The 16044-nt window shown below is 39.2% G+C and overlaps 2 protein-coding genes across 3 annotated transcripts in view; one reads left to right on the forward strand and one right to left on the reverse strand.

The window, feature by feature from the left end:
• abca7 (ATP-binding cassette, sub-family A (ABC1), member 7) overlaps positions 1-3169 on the forward strand; it is a 53025-nt gene extending 49856 nt beyond the window's left edge. The window contains exon 49 of the mRNA XM_041230297.1: positions 3007-3169. Coding sequence (XP_041086231.1) covers positions 3007-3012 — 6 coding nt within the window. The 3' untranslated portion in view covers positions 3013-3169. The remainder of the gene's footprint in view (positions 1-3006) is intronic.
• Positions 3170-5506: 2337 nt separating this feature from the next.
• On the reverse strand, positions 5507-9942 carry LOC121301335 (iron-sulfur cluster assembly 1 homolog, mitochondrial-like). 2 transcript variants are annotated; one of them, XM_041230643.1, is made up of 4 exons: positions 9858-9942; positions 8214-8267; positions 7248-7353; positions 5507-6968 (listed from the first exon to the last, which is right to left on the reverse strand). In XM_041230643.1, the coding sequence occupies exons 1-4, from the start codon at positions 9939-9941 to the stop codon at positions 6820-6822; spliced, it is 393 nt and encodes a 130-aa protein (XP_041086577.1). In that variant the 5' UTR covers position 9942; the 3' UTR covers positions 5507-6819. The 2 variants fall into 2 exon arrangements, with proteins under 2 accessions (XP_041086577.1, XP_041086578.1); XM_041230644.1 differs by lacking the exon at positions 8214-8267.
• Positions 9943-16044: the final 6102 nt, after the last annotated feature.

Below are 16044 nucleotides of genomic sequence, written 5' to 3' on the forward strand. Positions count from 1 at the left end.
AATATACCGGTATGAAGCCACTTTCTGTCCTAACTCACTTTTCAATACCGGCAAGTACCGATACAGTTGCGGTACACCCGTCCACAATCATGCATGTTTAAATCTACAGTGTTTGGGCCCTGAACTCGTTTCCATGACGACCGCTGTCACATCTATTAGACATTGAACCGCTGTTATGTAACAGCATGTTTTGCCGTCCTGTCCATGTGGCACCCAGACTGTAGGGCTATTGATTTGACTACACCACACCTTATACCAGGAGTAAAAGGGAGCTCAGAGTTACCAGATCTCATTGTGATCCCCGCTTCAATCCCTTCCAATTGAATGGAAGAATAAAAGCAGGAAACGTCCATATGGTTTACACCCTGCCTCAAATAGGCAATAATATTTATTTTAAAAAGACATTGTTAAACAAATGAATGTTTGATTTGTAGTACATGCATCTTCTTTACCAACAGCAGTGTTTATACTGTTACAGTAGATCAAACTTAATAAAGCAAGAATAAGTTTGGTAAAGCACAGGAAAATCAGGGCAGCCTCCCTCTCAGATGCTACTGCGCCTAGAGAGTGATGCTCAAAAAAACAAATACAAGTGCTGACAAATCTGAATTGTGCTCAAAAACCAAATCGCAAACAACTAACACCACACAAACACCAGGGGCAGTGTGATCCGAGGGAGGCTGAATATAGACTTCCAAGCTTTCGTTCAGGTTTTCTGTACGAACACAATATTGCAACGTTAGAAAGTTAAAAGCTTTTGTTTTTACCGCAAAGAGCTGCACTCAGATTTCTTAGCACAGAATATATTAAACACAAGTAGTGTAATGAAGTCGAGCAGTTCATTTTCATTAGAAGCAAGCGGCAGATACGGTAGGCTACAGGAACACATTCAAAGCAAAAAAACCCACTAAACCAATGGGCAAATACCGAAGTCAAAAGCACAACAAAAACAAACAATAACCAAAGTAAAACAGAAACAAAACAGCGGCCAACACGACTCCTACAAAAGAGAAACAAACATATACGTGACTACAAACAAAACAGCATACAACTCAACAGCTTATTTTTTATTACACAAGTTAAAAACCAAGTAAACTCAAAATAATTTAAAAACATCAGATAGCAAACCATACATTAACTCGGGTGAACCAAAACAAACAGTCTCCTTCCAGATTCGTTCACCCTATATATACAGAATAAAACAAAAAGGATAAGCATTTAGAAACAGGGCAGATTGGGACACAAATATACCAAGCGGGAGAGATATCTTTATTTTACCGTTCACAATAGCAGCAGTCCTGATTCATTAAATCAGACTGCCGGGTATTATGTAGAGGCGCGCAAATTGATAGGAACGCCCGGCGATAATTGAATTATTGGTAGTGATTACTAACATGGTCTCCCTGCTACAGACTGTATTTTGTTTTGATGTTCAATCGTTATGAAGAGATGAGCAGAACGCGAAAGAATGAGACGAACGAAAAGACTAAAACAATAAATTAGCCGTCTTTAAAAGCGTGGGTTTGCGAAGCGGGCTCCATCACAGCTTTTTTAATGTATTATTTATTTATTTATTTGTTGCTTTTTGATATTCCCTCGCACATGATTTTATTTTAGAGTGGCACTGCTCTGCAGTACGCTTTACTTTACCTCATATAGTCATCACCACTAATTTTGTGAATATGATTTTGTCACCTATTTTGGCATTTTTTGGTGTAGCCATGATAAAGGTGCTGCAGCTCACCGTAAAATGTAAAGCTATTTGAAAGTATTTAAACTGGAAAGCAAGAATATTAATTTGGCTGTTCCGACTCGTATCGAAACGGTACCGGTGCGAAATCTGAATTTTTTGAGTTTCGTACCGATACAGTTATATCGGCACGATACCGATAAAAATTCCAGTCTGGATGTTTAGGTACGATTCTGCAACGATACCGGTATAAGAATGCTAGTGTGAACAGGGCATATTTTGCAGTGTGACCTGTTTTTATAAGAACTCTGGAAACAGCAAGTTCAGAATATTTGAAACACTTTACCATGGCAACAACCTAATTAGAATGAAAACTTTTTTTTTTCCTGTTTCCTGAAAGCCACAGACATTTTAAATTAAAACATTTTTCTTTATCACTCGTGGAAAACTGAATTGGAAATGCATTTTCAAGGAGTTATACGCAGACTATCGTCTTTTATCCCGGGCAGGCTAGAATAACACAAAATCACAATGCAGGTCAGATAAGCTTTGTTTACACATGAATGTGTTATTATTTTAATTTTCTGAAGTCATTTCTGTGTTGCGGTATTCACTAACCTATTGTTTATGATGTTACTCTCAGTGCTTGTTTATATTAATTGGACATGATATGTATGAGGCAAAAACTACATCTCCACTAAAGTCCAAAAGTTTATTTTAAATACACCTGCAATTCTTAAACTGAGGGAACACAAAGCCACTTTTTCAGGAACAGTGGCTTGAAACCTGGTTCCAGGAGACCTAGTTTGAAGCAACCTTACTGTAGCAAATCTCAAATCTGAGTGCCATGCAGTGGCCTGAAACCAAGTCTCCTGAAACCAAGTTCTAAGCCATAACGTGGCTTCGAGTTCTCTCAGCTTTAAGTACACCTGCAGTTCAGTCCCGGACTGACAACTGTACCAAAGTGTGTTTTGGTTTGTCACTTGATGCTAATTTGATCAACTTATACCAGGAAAGCCACAGCTGTATGTTTTAGATTGTATTACAGCCACTTATTTTTAGGGGTAATCCTGGCTAACCAGAGACAGGTGGTTAATGCAATCCAGGGTGATCCCCAGTGCTGCAAAATGCTCTAAAAAAATCCAGCTGGGTGCCTCACAATGTTCCCTTTTTAAATTCTTCACTAATAGCAATTAGCCTTCTAGTGTCCTACATAAAACATGACCCTATCATGCTAGTCTTTGTCTTACAGTTGCAGTCACATTATGAAACAAGCAAGAAAGATCAAATGCAGTATATTTGTCTTCATTTTGCAGGGATGACCCACAGCCAAGGTAATCCACATTGCTATCTGCAGACACAGATTCTCCATCCTACACATCACCAGACCAGAAGTGGTAATGAGACATCTCACCTGCACAGGCAGATCGTACCTCCAGCTGCTCATCAACGAGCAAGCAGCAGCTATGACAGTCCTCGGCTGCAGACACATATACTTGTCCCTGCAGTCCACCAAACCAGCTGTGGTACTGGGAACCCTCCAGAGCAGAGGCGATTCTTAGCTCCTGGTGTCCAGCAAAGCTGCCAGCAGAACTTGTTTATACAGATGCACACTTTAACTCCTGTGCAGACACATGTCGTAACTCACCAAACCGGCCTTAAGCCTTCTCAATTGCAGAGACAAATCTTCGCTCCAGCCTCACACCAAGGCAGCCAACCTTATACTTCACCTCCTGTAGCATCAAATATCCAAGGGAGAGCAAGAACCCAGCCGCCTGTCTACATTCCAGTCCACAGATCTTGCAACCAGACCAGGTCATATATGCAGTATGATCCAGGGCAGGGCAGCAACCAGTTGCCTATGACTTGGAGCTCTGGGCTCCCTGTGTCTAGCATGCATACACCAATGAATTGTGGCTGCTTACAGAGTGTCACCTTAAGGCCTCCAGCAACTCTAGCTGCATGGACTCCCAAGGAAGGCCGAGGGGCTTGCAGCTTCCCATTTCCATATGGAGTGCATCCAGGTGCAAGCCTGTCCAGATCTGTGCCTCATCACTGTCCCTGGTCTCATCCTCCATCAACAGGACCCCAGCTGAGGCCTGCTAGGGTAAGCAGAGTTGTCAGACATGAGCCCAGGACTCCTTCAAGACCAGCCCAGCGCTTTGAATCCGCTCGGAGGCCAGTGGTAAAAGAGGATCGGTTTCCTGCCACAAGTATGCAAAAGGCAGAAACTCTGCAAGCATCAGGATTCCCTGCACACATGGTGTCCACTGAACATCACAACCTAACTCTACAAGGAAAAACACAAAACAGCATCCTAGCTGGTGTGATGCATCCTGAAACCAGTGATGCCTGTTCTTCAAAACCAGGTGCCAACATCAAAAGACCAGCCACCTTGGAAGGGGCACTATGTTCATTACCCGATCAGGTTCCTATTGTTCCAAGTCTACAAGGCTTACATGATGCGAAACATGCATCCAGAGCTGGGAGAAGTGCTGACGTGACGTCTGCTAAACGATTACCTGACACCCCACAGGAGAAAAACAAAAGGATTAAAAGACTCTCAACTGCTTCCTTGCTTCCTAAAACCAGCTATTCTCCAGAGCTGTGCCACACCAAATGTAAGTTCTGTGCTGAATGCAAACCACTGACAACCACACGGCAGTCTTCTGATAATCCAGGCGAAAGCACTTTCAAGAGCTTGGACAATGTCAAGCGCAAGGCAGCATCCAAAATCAATCAAGCTACCGGTGGCCCATATCAGATTTCACCTGACAAAAAGATTAAGATTAGGAGCCCCTTAGTTCAAGTGATAGAACATGAAACTATTGAAGTATATTATCAACAGTCACACCACAAGACTAGTGATGTGCCCAAAGCACTACCTACCACACCCGAACTGCCCCCCAGCGCCATCACTGATTCTTCAACAGCAGGAAAGCTACCCTCTTTGCAAAACTCTGGTTTAGAAGTGGAGGTAACGGACAACTCTTCGGATGAGGATCTGCCTGGATTCTTGGGTAAAGTTGGCAGTGAGCATTGCCGGCTGCTGCCCCACTGCCCCCGCCCTCCACAGGGTCTGTCGGGCCCCTACAAGTGCTCTGCCTGTCTGGTGATGTTCAGCTCTATGGCCTCTTTGAAGTTTCACATTCGGTATGGCAGAATGAAGAACAACTTCAGCTGCCTGATGCTTATAAGGAAGAGAAGACTCAAACCAAAGCCCACCTTGATCACATATTTGAGGAAGAAGATCCATATTTTTAAGAGAATGCTGAGGAACAAGCAGAAACTCAGATGGAACATTTGAGAACTTTTAAAAAATAAAATAGATATTTAAATACTACCTGTAATTGAAGGTGTTTTTAGGTCACCCGGATCATAAAAGTAACATTCTGTGGGGAGGAAAAGTTTCCTGTCCCTAGTCTAGGCAAATATTCCTTTTCCAAAGAATTTAAACAAATATCTCAGAACATCCATACAACATTGACATTGATTACATGGTATAGACCTGCTTCCTAATAAACTATACACGATCTTCTCTGCTTTTTCTGCCAAAGGTCTTTTTAGAATCAGTAGATTGCAACTGCCACCTTACAGAGTAATAGTATGTTTGGAGCAGATAATGCACAGCACTTTAAAAAAAAATTTTTTTTTACAAAGGCAGTAACAAATAGATTGCATTTTTAACAGATAAATCTCTAATAACATTAAAAAAAAACAGTAAGATTCTTCTCATGTCCTTTGAAATCTCCGTTCACATTATTGCTTAATTAAAATGATAAAGAAAGGGAAAAAGGCAAGACAGCAAACTTCACATTTAGGTATTTTTATTTTTGCTATGTATCTGCACCTGAGATTCGGGAATCTGATCTGCTGTATTTACAGTTTCAGTGCAACTGAGAATCAAAGACATCTAGTACATGTATTTCTTTGTCCAGTGTAACAGCATCCTGTTGAGATAATGAACATCATGGGCACTATTTTGAAGTAACTACAAAGAGAGGAATACAATCACTTTGATGGTACAAAGCGAGCAAGAAACGATGCAAACCATAATTGAATGGCCCCTTTCTGCAACTAAGTTGTTTTATGATGCTATTTTTGTTTTAATTCTCTTAGAAAATGGGCCCCAGGACAATACAAAAACAAACACTGTGATATGGGTTTATTGGTGGACTAACTACAGTACTGCATGAACACTCATAATATACCACTACTTAATAGAAAAATAAATCCACTCACTTACTAGCCCATCCTCGTTCATGGAATAACTACAGTACACAATGAAAGTGCATGAAGTCTCTATACATCTTTTTATATTATATTTAAATACGGCACGTACTCGTTAGATTTGACTTATTCTGACGGATGTATCATATGTATATTCAGGAGGGAGGAGAGAGCTATGCCAAACTGGTAGTGCTGATGTGCAGACAGTAGGAATGAGCAGAACAACCAAACTCCGCAATACACTCAGGGAGTCAATTGCAATGCACTTCTGAATTTAGTACGGATCTAGGGGCTAAACAGCGTACTAGCTAGTATTAGTTAGCTCATTGCAATTGGTGCTATCTTGCAGACTACTGTTAGCCCTGTCCTCTGTACTAACTACGAGGTGATCTCTAGTTCAATGCAAATGACCCAGGGAGAAAAGTGCCAAGTTTACATATACAATCTAATCTGAATTAAGCTGCCTTTCTGAGTAATCAATTCCCAAAGACTCTATATCCTGCATGTAAACCAGTCTGGAGCAGTAATCTAGTTGGTGTTTTAATCAGATTCAACTGAAAAGGTTCAGAAGCTTTGACTTCTTCTAACCTGAGATTGGCATATCAAAGTTGCACATTTATTTTCAGATTCAAAATAATTCATTTCAAAAGCATTGACTGCTTGTGCATGTAAAAGTAGAAACTGAAAAACGTACTGAAGCTAGTTAAAGAAGTTATAGCCAAGTCCTCAGAATCTGACCTGAGCAAAATGATCACTCCCCCCACCTAAGTTATTCCACTGAAGATATTTCTGACGTTTGGCTGCTTACTTGAATTCCACCACACAATAAATGTCACGATGAAACAGTTTATTCCTGGTACCCTATCACTCCCTGTGCTAAAGCCTCAGTCCTTCAGGTTTCAGACTGTGAAGCTCTCTCCGCAGCCACACGTCCCTTTCACATTGGGGTTGTTGAAAACAAATTCGCTGGAGAGTTTTGAGTCCAGGAAATCCATTTCTGTCCCCAAGAGAGTCAGTTGGGCCTTCTGATCAATAATCACTCGAACACCTGCAAGCACAGACAGCACGCAAAAAGTGAACCCACGAACACATTTCTCTGGCAGAAATCAGGAAACAAGAGGTACGTTTTCACAATACCCGGGGTGCATTCATGGCACTAAAAGAACTGGAAATTATCCGAAGATGCAAATGGATGTCCGCGTATCCAGATTTTCATGACAACGCCATCTGTGGTTGACAAAGCCGGCAACCAAAACTTTTGCCCACTTGACATTACCAGAAGGGACATGTGTGTATAAAAATGGAACAGTTTGTTCCAGTCACTCACCATCTTGTTTGACTTCTTCCTCAAACTTCCCCTTCTCCTTGGCATATTCAATGGTGTATGAGAGACCATTGCAACCCCTGCTCTTCACCCCAATTTTTAAACCAATCTGCAGAAAAGGATGAGAGAGACACAAAGTCAGCACCAGCTACTTTATAGCACTCTCAGGGTCCATATTGAGAGACTTTTAATTATGATGCAAAGGAGCAGAATGCTTTTAAAATGTATTTTCTGCTATAAAGAAAAAACACATTTTACAGCAAAAACCAATCCATTGACATAGCTGAAACCCATCTATTGCATTAATGTGATAATGACACTCAATGAATAACAATTTCCTTAGAAACAGCATTTTGATTGATTATGCTGTGCTTCACCAACCCCTTTATGCTGTTGTATTAGTATGAAAACAAATGGCTCAGAAGCATTGTTGACATCTGAGAAGAAAAATGTGATATCTTTATTAGCATAAAGAAGCCTTACATCTTGTGTGCTTGCACATCATGCACTTCAGTTTGATGTATGAAAATGTGCGCTTGATAAAAGTACTATATTAGGGGTTCTCAAAGTGGGGGTCAGAAATGTTCTAAGAAAAACAGCAGCTATTTAAAAGTCTATAAAAGTAGAGAAGGCTGGGCTGCCAGAGTTGAAGTTCACACTGTCACATGATTTACATGGAATGAGGAACGCTGCTCACTTAGGATTCTCCTGACGAACCCCAAACTGCTCAAAACCAGGTGAAGGCAGCGTTAAAGAAAATGGTAATAACTCTCTATTGACGCAACAGAATACAGAATGAGTGATTGCAAATGCAATTTAAGGATACATGCAGCTGAAATTAATTTACTTAGTCCTGACTCACATGGCAAGATACAGTGTAACAGTGCCAATGCACAGCGTGCCAGCACATTGCTTGAGTAACACTTTGAAATAAGGGCAAGCAAAGTCAGCTCTTCTGGTGGTACTTACAAACTCAGGTTTGTCACTAAGTAGTTGTTTTATCCTGTTTACTGCTGCAGGGGTCTGTAATTATAACAAACACAAAAAGCACTGTATGAAGTAGAGGTGTTAATAGTTCAAACGTTACCCAGCTATTTAACGTTTCAGATTTAGTGTAAATAACATACCAATGTGAAATACAGACGTTGGTATAGTTTTTACAGTAGTAACTAGACAGTACAAGAGCGTTCAATATCCAGTAGCCGTTCCTAGACCATATACATATTGTAATGATATACTGCAATCTACATACATTGACGTTGTGGTTGTTTATGAAAACCCTCTTATCAGTGCTTCTTGACATCGTTTATCTGATCTGTTAAGGTCTGAGCGTGTTTCATTTTAAAGTTTAGGACAATAAACCAAGTTTAACACTCTAGAAATGAGACATTAGTATAACACGAGGCATAGCAATTTAAAAACGCTCAGTCGCCAATCAGCACAAACGAGTAACTATGGAAACCGTTGAGCTTTGTTTACAAAGGTTATCCTGACCTTTTGCTGTTTTTAATGACACCGCCTGAAATTTGGCACATACCACTTCAATTCATCACTTCACTTGGTGCCAAGATCAATTCGATTTTTTTACCTGACATGCTGCTGTCTTTGTAGTTGCTTAGCAACGCATGGGGGCAGCTGCGCCGCTGTTTGTATCAGAAGTCAAATCATCACAACACCCATTTTCAAAAATTGCAATCTGTGGCCATGTATTATTGAAGTAAACATTTTTTAAACAATGCAACAGTAAAATACAGGGGTACTCCCGTGTGTATATATATATATATATATATATATATATATATATATATATATATATATATATATATATATAGCATGAATAGTTTGAATCAAAACATTGGAGGTATTTATAGGTGTTTGACGGCATGACAACTACTTGTTATTGTTTTTATTTAAATCCATGATTTATTCTTACATGATGTAATGGTGTTCTATATATTGTGACATAATTTCTACTTCTATCTTTAAATCTTTATTCATTCTAATTAACATTATTTAATATAAACTTATATTTATATTATCATGCAATGCTGGCTCTGAGGATCAGCCTTGGTTTGCCCTCCCCAGCTTATCAGCATGCTCAACTTTTGAATGAATTTCGTTTATTTATTTAAATGTTATATATTTATTGGAGTTAATTAGTTCATTCTTTTCTGTTGAGTCCCGCTGGCATAATTGTGTTCACTCTATTTATCCATTTACTTTCTTTTATTCTTCTATATGTCGCATTGTCTAATTTTAGCTGTTCCAATACTACAAAAATTTACATCATTCATGTCATGTCCTTGACTGGTGAAGTGCTGTACTATTGGTTCATTCATTCATTTTTTTTTTTTTTATTTCTAATGAATGAAAGATGGTTCTGAATTCTTTATATAAAGTTGTTCCAGGCTCTCCAACATATTTTATTTCATCACATTTTTCACAGGCTATTCCACAAACAGCATTTTTGCAGTAGACATTAGTATTTAGTGGGTATGGTCTGTTCACGTCAAGAACAAGTGAGCTTGCGTAACTAAATATATAGATTGCCAGTTCTGTCGCGGTTTCTCCCCGGTATTTCGCGTTTAAAAGTGCTATTCGTTTTGATCTCACCAGCACCAAAGCAGCTCGGGGTGAAATGACTTGTCTGGCTTTTTTCACAGCTCGTACGCCCGCTAGCACCGTGGGGGCCGCCATCTTCTTTGGTATTTAAAACGTCACATGACCACAGCGACGACGCTGATTGGATTTTGTAAATCAGCTATTCTTGCCTCGACGGCCGACTCCTCCCCACACAAAGCTCCAAAATAATATATTGTTTTACTGGTGGCATTTCAACTAAACGTTTCCCGTTTACTCGTATTAAAATAGTAAACTGTTTTGAGATGTTGCTGGTTGACAGGTGGCTATAACACTTTTTACTGTAATGCTGTACCAAATATGATATTGATTTAGTAGAGCACTTGAAGGGTTTGCTAAGGTACATTGTGCACATTTCCCATTGTTATATTACCATTGGTTTATCAGGAGTTGCCGTCTTTCTAATTTGCTCCACTATATCTCACCTGGCTTTACAATGCTTACCTATGCTTTACTGTGCTTTCCCTATGCCATTACACTTTGCTGTGCTTTTACTATGGGAAGCATTTAGAAGGGTTAGTTTACCATGGTTTTTGAATATGCTTCACCATACCTCTATGGGTTTTACAATGCTTAGCTATGCTTTCATTGAGCCCTGTCCTCTTCCCCCCTACTGCTCACTAATTGGGAGCTGCACAATGCAAGCACTTTGTTTGTCTCTAAGGCTGCGTGAGCTCAGCTGTAGCTCCTACCCCTGTGTTCCAGGGACTCAAGTGCTTTTAGGACGTATTTTTGACCCAGAACATTGTAGTGCTCGGAGAGATAAGTGGATACATGTTCTTTTTCATCACAGAATCACCACAGAAGGAGCTTTGAGAAATGACAATGTGACACATTGGTAATGCAGTGGTTCTGTATAAATGGGTAATGATAGCACACAAGCTACCATGGGATGATTACAGAGGCACCACAATTATTCAGAAATAAAATGTTTATCTTCAGTTCTATAGTGTATAATAAACAGTGAATATCCAAAGAAATGCCAGAATGTTAATAAAATGAGGAAATCGTCTGGTCTGAATTGTAAACCTGTCATGGTGTATGATCCAGTAGAGAGCTTTTCAGCAAAGGTATTTGAAAGCAGAAGCATTGCAGTCTCTTCACTAGGGATGCATGCTGGATTGTAGATTGCAGATGGAACCGGCTGCAGCCCCAGTTTGATATTTGAACAAGTATATCAGTAACATACCCCCATGACTGTCAATTCAAAATTAGAGCTATTAGGATGATGACAACGTTGAAGACCGTGACAACAGCATATACAGAATAGTATAGACTCAGAATTAGCAATGACATGTTTCATCACAATTTTACACAGCCCCTAAAGGGACATTGTGGGGCGGAAGAAATGAACAGATGACACCATTTAGTGTGTGATGAGCACCAGTTATTATCTTGAGCACACCAGTTAGTGGTGGGCACAACTTACCGGTAGTATGATTTACCAGAAAGCAGGCTGCAGACAGCAACTGCGTTTCTTTAGGGGTATAGTTGCATTTGTGACGGAGATATTGATTGGGTTTTACTTTGACCTTGGATTTAAATATAAGGACATGGTCTCTGTGCCCTACACTACACCCGTTGTGTGCTTGTGGTAAACGAGAGACATTTAAAAAGTGTTTTGAAACAATTTCACAAAAAGGGATACACTAACATCAATTTTATTTTTTAAAACGACTAACTTCAGGCCAACGTCACAATCACAGATAGATGTGCGCAAAATGCAGAGAAAATGGTTTGGCTGTAAAGAAAGAAGAAGCTTTTTTAATTTTGCATGAACTTGATCCAAGTGACGTCTTCATTGGTGCAACTGCCTTGCCAAGGGATCTAATTCCACAAGGCATTTGGATTCATACGATACATTGAAACCTTGTGGTATTTGCATACATGGATGCATTGATGGATCTCAAGATAAATGATCTGGTTAAATTCATTCAAAATAAGTAGTGACCCAAAGATAGCAGGAGGTTACTGTATGGAAACTGTGGAGAGTTTAGGTGGCTGTTCTAAAACTGTGAGGGGAAATCCTGGAACTGAAAACGCACAGGTGGTGAGTTTTCCTCAGGAGTGAGTGCCTGGAATTCTGGATTTCTATATGCGTCGCTCTCAAAGATAATGGGCGAGCAGATCAAAATCTATAACATTTGACATATTTCTGAAATAAAAAAAAAATCATATAAAATAACACAAACTGCAGTAGGCTATACTTCAATATAACTGCAAAGTCACTGTGTCCAAATACTCATTTTTTAAAGGAAATGTTATTTCTGGCATGTAACACTACACTTGCAAGAAGGCTTGCTCATTAACTATTTTCTATATATTTATCGAAAGTAGCAGTGTCTGAGTGAGGTCCAGTTGTTTTGTATTTATTCATCTGTTGTTGTAATTGTTACAATGTGTTTTGGCAAGTTGAAGTACTATATATATATTTGCTTTCTGTATGATTCCAATTATAAAAACTCCAGGTTTACGCCCATCTTCAGCCACATTGTCATGGTTACAAAGTTGACAAAGCTTTGTGCATTATTCCTGTGAAGGTCAATAGATGTCTTTGATTTCCATGGCCTTAAAAAAGCACAAGTCATTTCAAATTCAATTTAGAGAGACAAATAGGGTTGCCTATTCATCTGCATCACTATTTCATTAGTGCTAATACAAGGTAGAAAGAGGAAACGTGTTTTATAGAATTGCTTCTTGAAGTAAACCGTTTGCATCTGTTTGTTTCTATAGACTATGCTTCAACGCAGATTCATTTTGAACCCTGTTGTATGGCTTCTTCTCAGTCATCTTTTTAGAAAGAAACTTGAGCTCAGTCTGTCAGTTTCAACAGCAAATCGCTGGATTGAAAAGCAAGCTAAGACACATTTGAAACTAGTCCCGGTCAACATGTTATTCCATTTGAGTGGAATAACAAAAATAACAAAAATGCATTATTATTATTATTATTTGTCGTAATATACCATAGGGTAAAGGTCAGTGTCAATGGCTCTACCCCAGCTCTGCCTGGGCCACGACCCTGCGGTGGAAATTGACTGCCACTCAGACCACCCTCTTTGTCAAGCAGGGGCTTGGATGGTTTGTGCAGTATAGCCGAAGTACAGGGGTCAGAATTTCAATACGGCCCCTAAACATAATTTTGAAAAAGAAAAAAAAAAACGTGTTGCGCTTTTGCGCTATTAAAAAGCTTGAGAATGACATGAATAACCTCCTATTGCTGCAAGCAAGAACATGCCTGGGGTAATGTACGGCTCAGTGAATGACTTTATTTACTTCAGGGAAAGAAAACGCTCGAGCCCCTACTGTTAAAACTACTTTGGAGGAATGTAAACTTAGTGGGTGGTTTCAAGGTATATATTTTTTTTTGATAACTTAACCAAAGCTTTGGAATAAATTAACCAGATACAATAGAATCATATTTTACTGTACCTACTGACCCTATTAGTATTTTACTAGCCATATTGTCTGCAGCCACAAAGATTGATCATTCAGATCTTGGACATCAAGAAAGTTTTGGACTGGTCAGTACAGTGCTTGGATACAGGACCTTCATGAAAGCTCAGGAGCTGCAGAAAGATTGATTCAGTAGGGGGCGCACTTTACTCTGAGCCAGTCCAGAACCCATTACCCAGCATGGTGTGAGTTATTGATATAGCAAGTGCTGAGCTACAGGAGGTGCCTCATTTAGTCTGTTCTGTGGAGATTAACAATCCTATTGAAACTACAACTGTGCATGAGGAGTTAACCCCTGTGTCATAACTCCAATACAAGTCAATACAATTGTGACCTGGCTAATTAAAAAATTAAAAAAGCAGGTTATGAAGACATCACATGATGTACTTTACTATACTTTACCCCTCACTAATTCACTGTTTGAGATAAAAGTTAGAAAGCGAATGTACGTGTTGTGTAGGAACTATAATAAAAGCGCTGTCCCACTTTATTGGAAACTTTATCAAAACACGGCCAGTGTTTTGAAAATATATACTATAAGTCCTGCTGGCTTTAAAGTGTGATATCTAAAAGGAGCTTGGAAGTGGGGTTGAGGGGCGATTGATTGTTCACTGCTTGAAGAGGCATCATGAGTTGTGTTTCCTTTTGAAGTGGATGTTCTTTGTAAGGTAGGCTGAGTTTAATGTACCCACATCAGATGGGGTTATTAACAGCACCAGCTAGAGAATATCTGCTTTAGTGCATAAAACAAAAACAAAAACAGATATCTCTAGGTAATAAATAGCTTATTTCATTTTGAAAATATACAGTATGTTCCCAAAAGCTCTTTAATAAGTCAGTACAAAATAATATGCCCCTTTTTTGTACCTCAGTGTTGCAAGTATGTTGTTCCAATGGTAGTTACTCAAATTCTACTTAATGTTGTTTGTTTTGAGAAGGCTGTGTTAAGGTGCTTTCATCTGCATTCAGGAGCTCTTTAGTTCTAGCTGCCTGCTGCAGGGTTTCCAGATTTTTTTTTTTTGGGGGGGGGGCCTCCATTTGTAGGGAGAAATCAAAGCCATGGGGGGAAATACTTTTCAAATAGGGGGCTAAAAATGGGGGATTGTATGTCCTCTGTAGTGAGCTCCTTAGTACATTCCCATAGTGTCTTTTAAAAATATTAACCTGCTTTCTGACAGTGAGGCAATAGGCAATAGTACTTTTAGCATAAGTCCCGCCTTACTCTTGACTGCTCCCCCATCCACACACGCACACTCCTCCACTGCATTGAATATAGTAGATTATTATTATTATTATTATTATTATTATTATTATTATTATTATTATTATTATTATTTAATTAATTAACTGTGGTAGTGATTTAAAAGAAAATCCCAATTAGATTTTTTTTTTGTAACAAATCAACAAATATAACAATAAATATAACAATAAACATATGGCAGTCGCTTCATTAAAAAAATGTATTGCATTTATTGTTTAGTTCAATGTAACAATGCCTCATAAATAATGATGCAATGTATTCAATTATCTAAAAACCCTGACAAAGTACACACACTATACCGGAGTCATCATCGCTTTAATCATCCTTGTGTATGCCTTCTCAAGGATCTCAGTCAGTGAAGTCAAGAAGCCTCCTGGATGTAAAGACGGCTTGCAGTGGAGGGGACAAGATTGCGGGAGCTTTCAGCCAGTCACACATACACTCCAGAAATCCACAAGCCATAGAGACAGAATTTCTAGCAGCGAGGACTGCTTAGAAAACTTTCTTAGTGATGCCTAATATTTTATTTAATTACAGCAACACCTGGATGGTAAGTATTATCTATTCAGCTCCCCCTTTCCAGTATGGATATTGTGTAAATGGGGGGAAAAATCTGACAGTGGGGAGAAATTGGTTTACCAATAGGGGGGTTTTATGAGTAGTGTCGGACAACCCTGCTGCCTGCCATAGATATACATAAGTTAGGCTTGATCAGGAAATGTGTGTCTTTAGAAGTAACAGCTAGCGCCATCTAGTGACTTGCCACTTTGCAAAAAAACCTTTTCCTTTAGTGTTGCTGGCAATACCCCGCTATACCCTAGACCAGTGATTCCCAACTCTGGTCCAGGGGACCCCCTGTGTCTACTGGTTTTCATTCCAACCGAGCTCTCAATTACTTAACTAGACCCTTCATTGAACTGATAATTTGCTTAATTAGACCTTTTTATTAGAGTTGCAGATTGCAAGTTAGGTATAACATTTTAGAAGGAACTCGAACTCTGCAACTGTTAAAGAGCGGAACACAATTTGAAAAAAGGGTCTAATTAAGAAAATGATCAGCTCAATTACTTGGAATGAAAACCAGCAGCCAAAAGGGGGTCCCCAGAACCAAGATTGTGAACCACTGCACCAGATGGTGCTGGCGCTTACTAATATAGCTTACAATAACAGCTCCATAACTGAAAGTCAAAGCACCAATTAAATTGCAGTGAGGCCCACCAACAAACACTGCTAACATCACAACAGGGGTTAAGTAAAAAATAATAATAATAATTTTTATTAAAAAGAAGAAAAATAAAAAGCATTTATAATTTGATTCTTTTCAGAAAAAAAAAATGTGTTGGTAACATTGGTTTTCAAAAAAGACATTTCTCACACCCAACGAAATATCCTATGTGATGTTGGAAGCGCTTCCCCTTTAAATTTGCACGCCATCCTGCTGGAACG

The sequence above is a fragment of the Polyodon spathula genome, chromosome 27 (assembly GCF_017654505.1).
Source record: "Polyodon spathula isolate WHYD16114869_AA chromosome 27, ASM1765450v1, whole genome shotgun sequence".
Classification (NCBI taxonomy): domain Eukaryota; kingdom Metazoa; phylum Chordata; class Actinopteri; order Acipenseriformes; family Polyodontidae; genus Polyodon; species Polyodon spathula.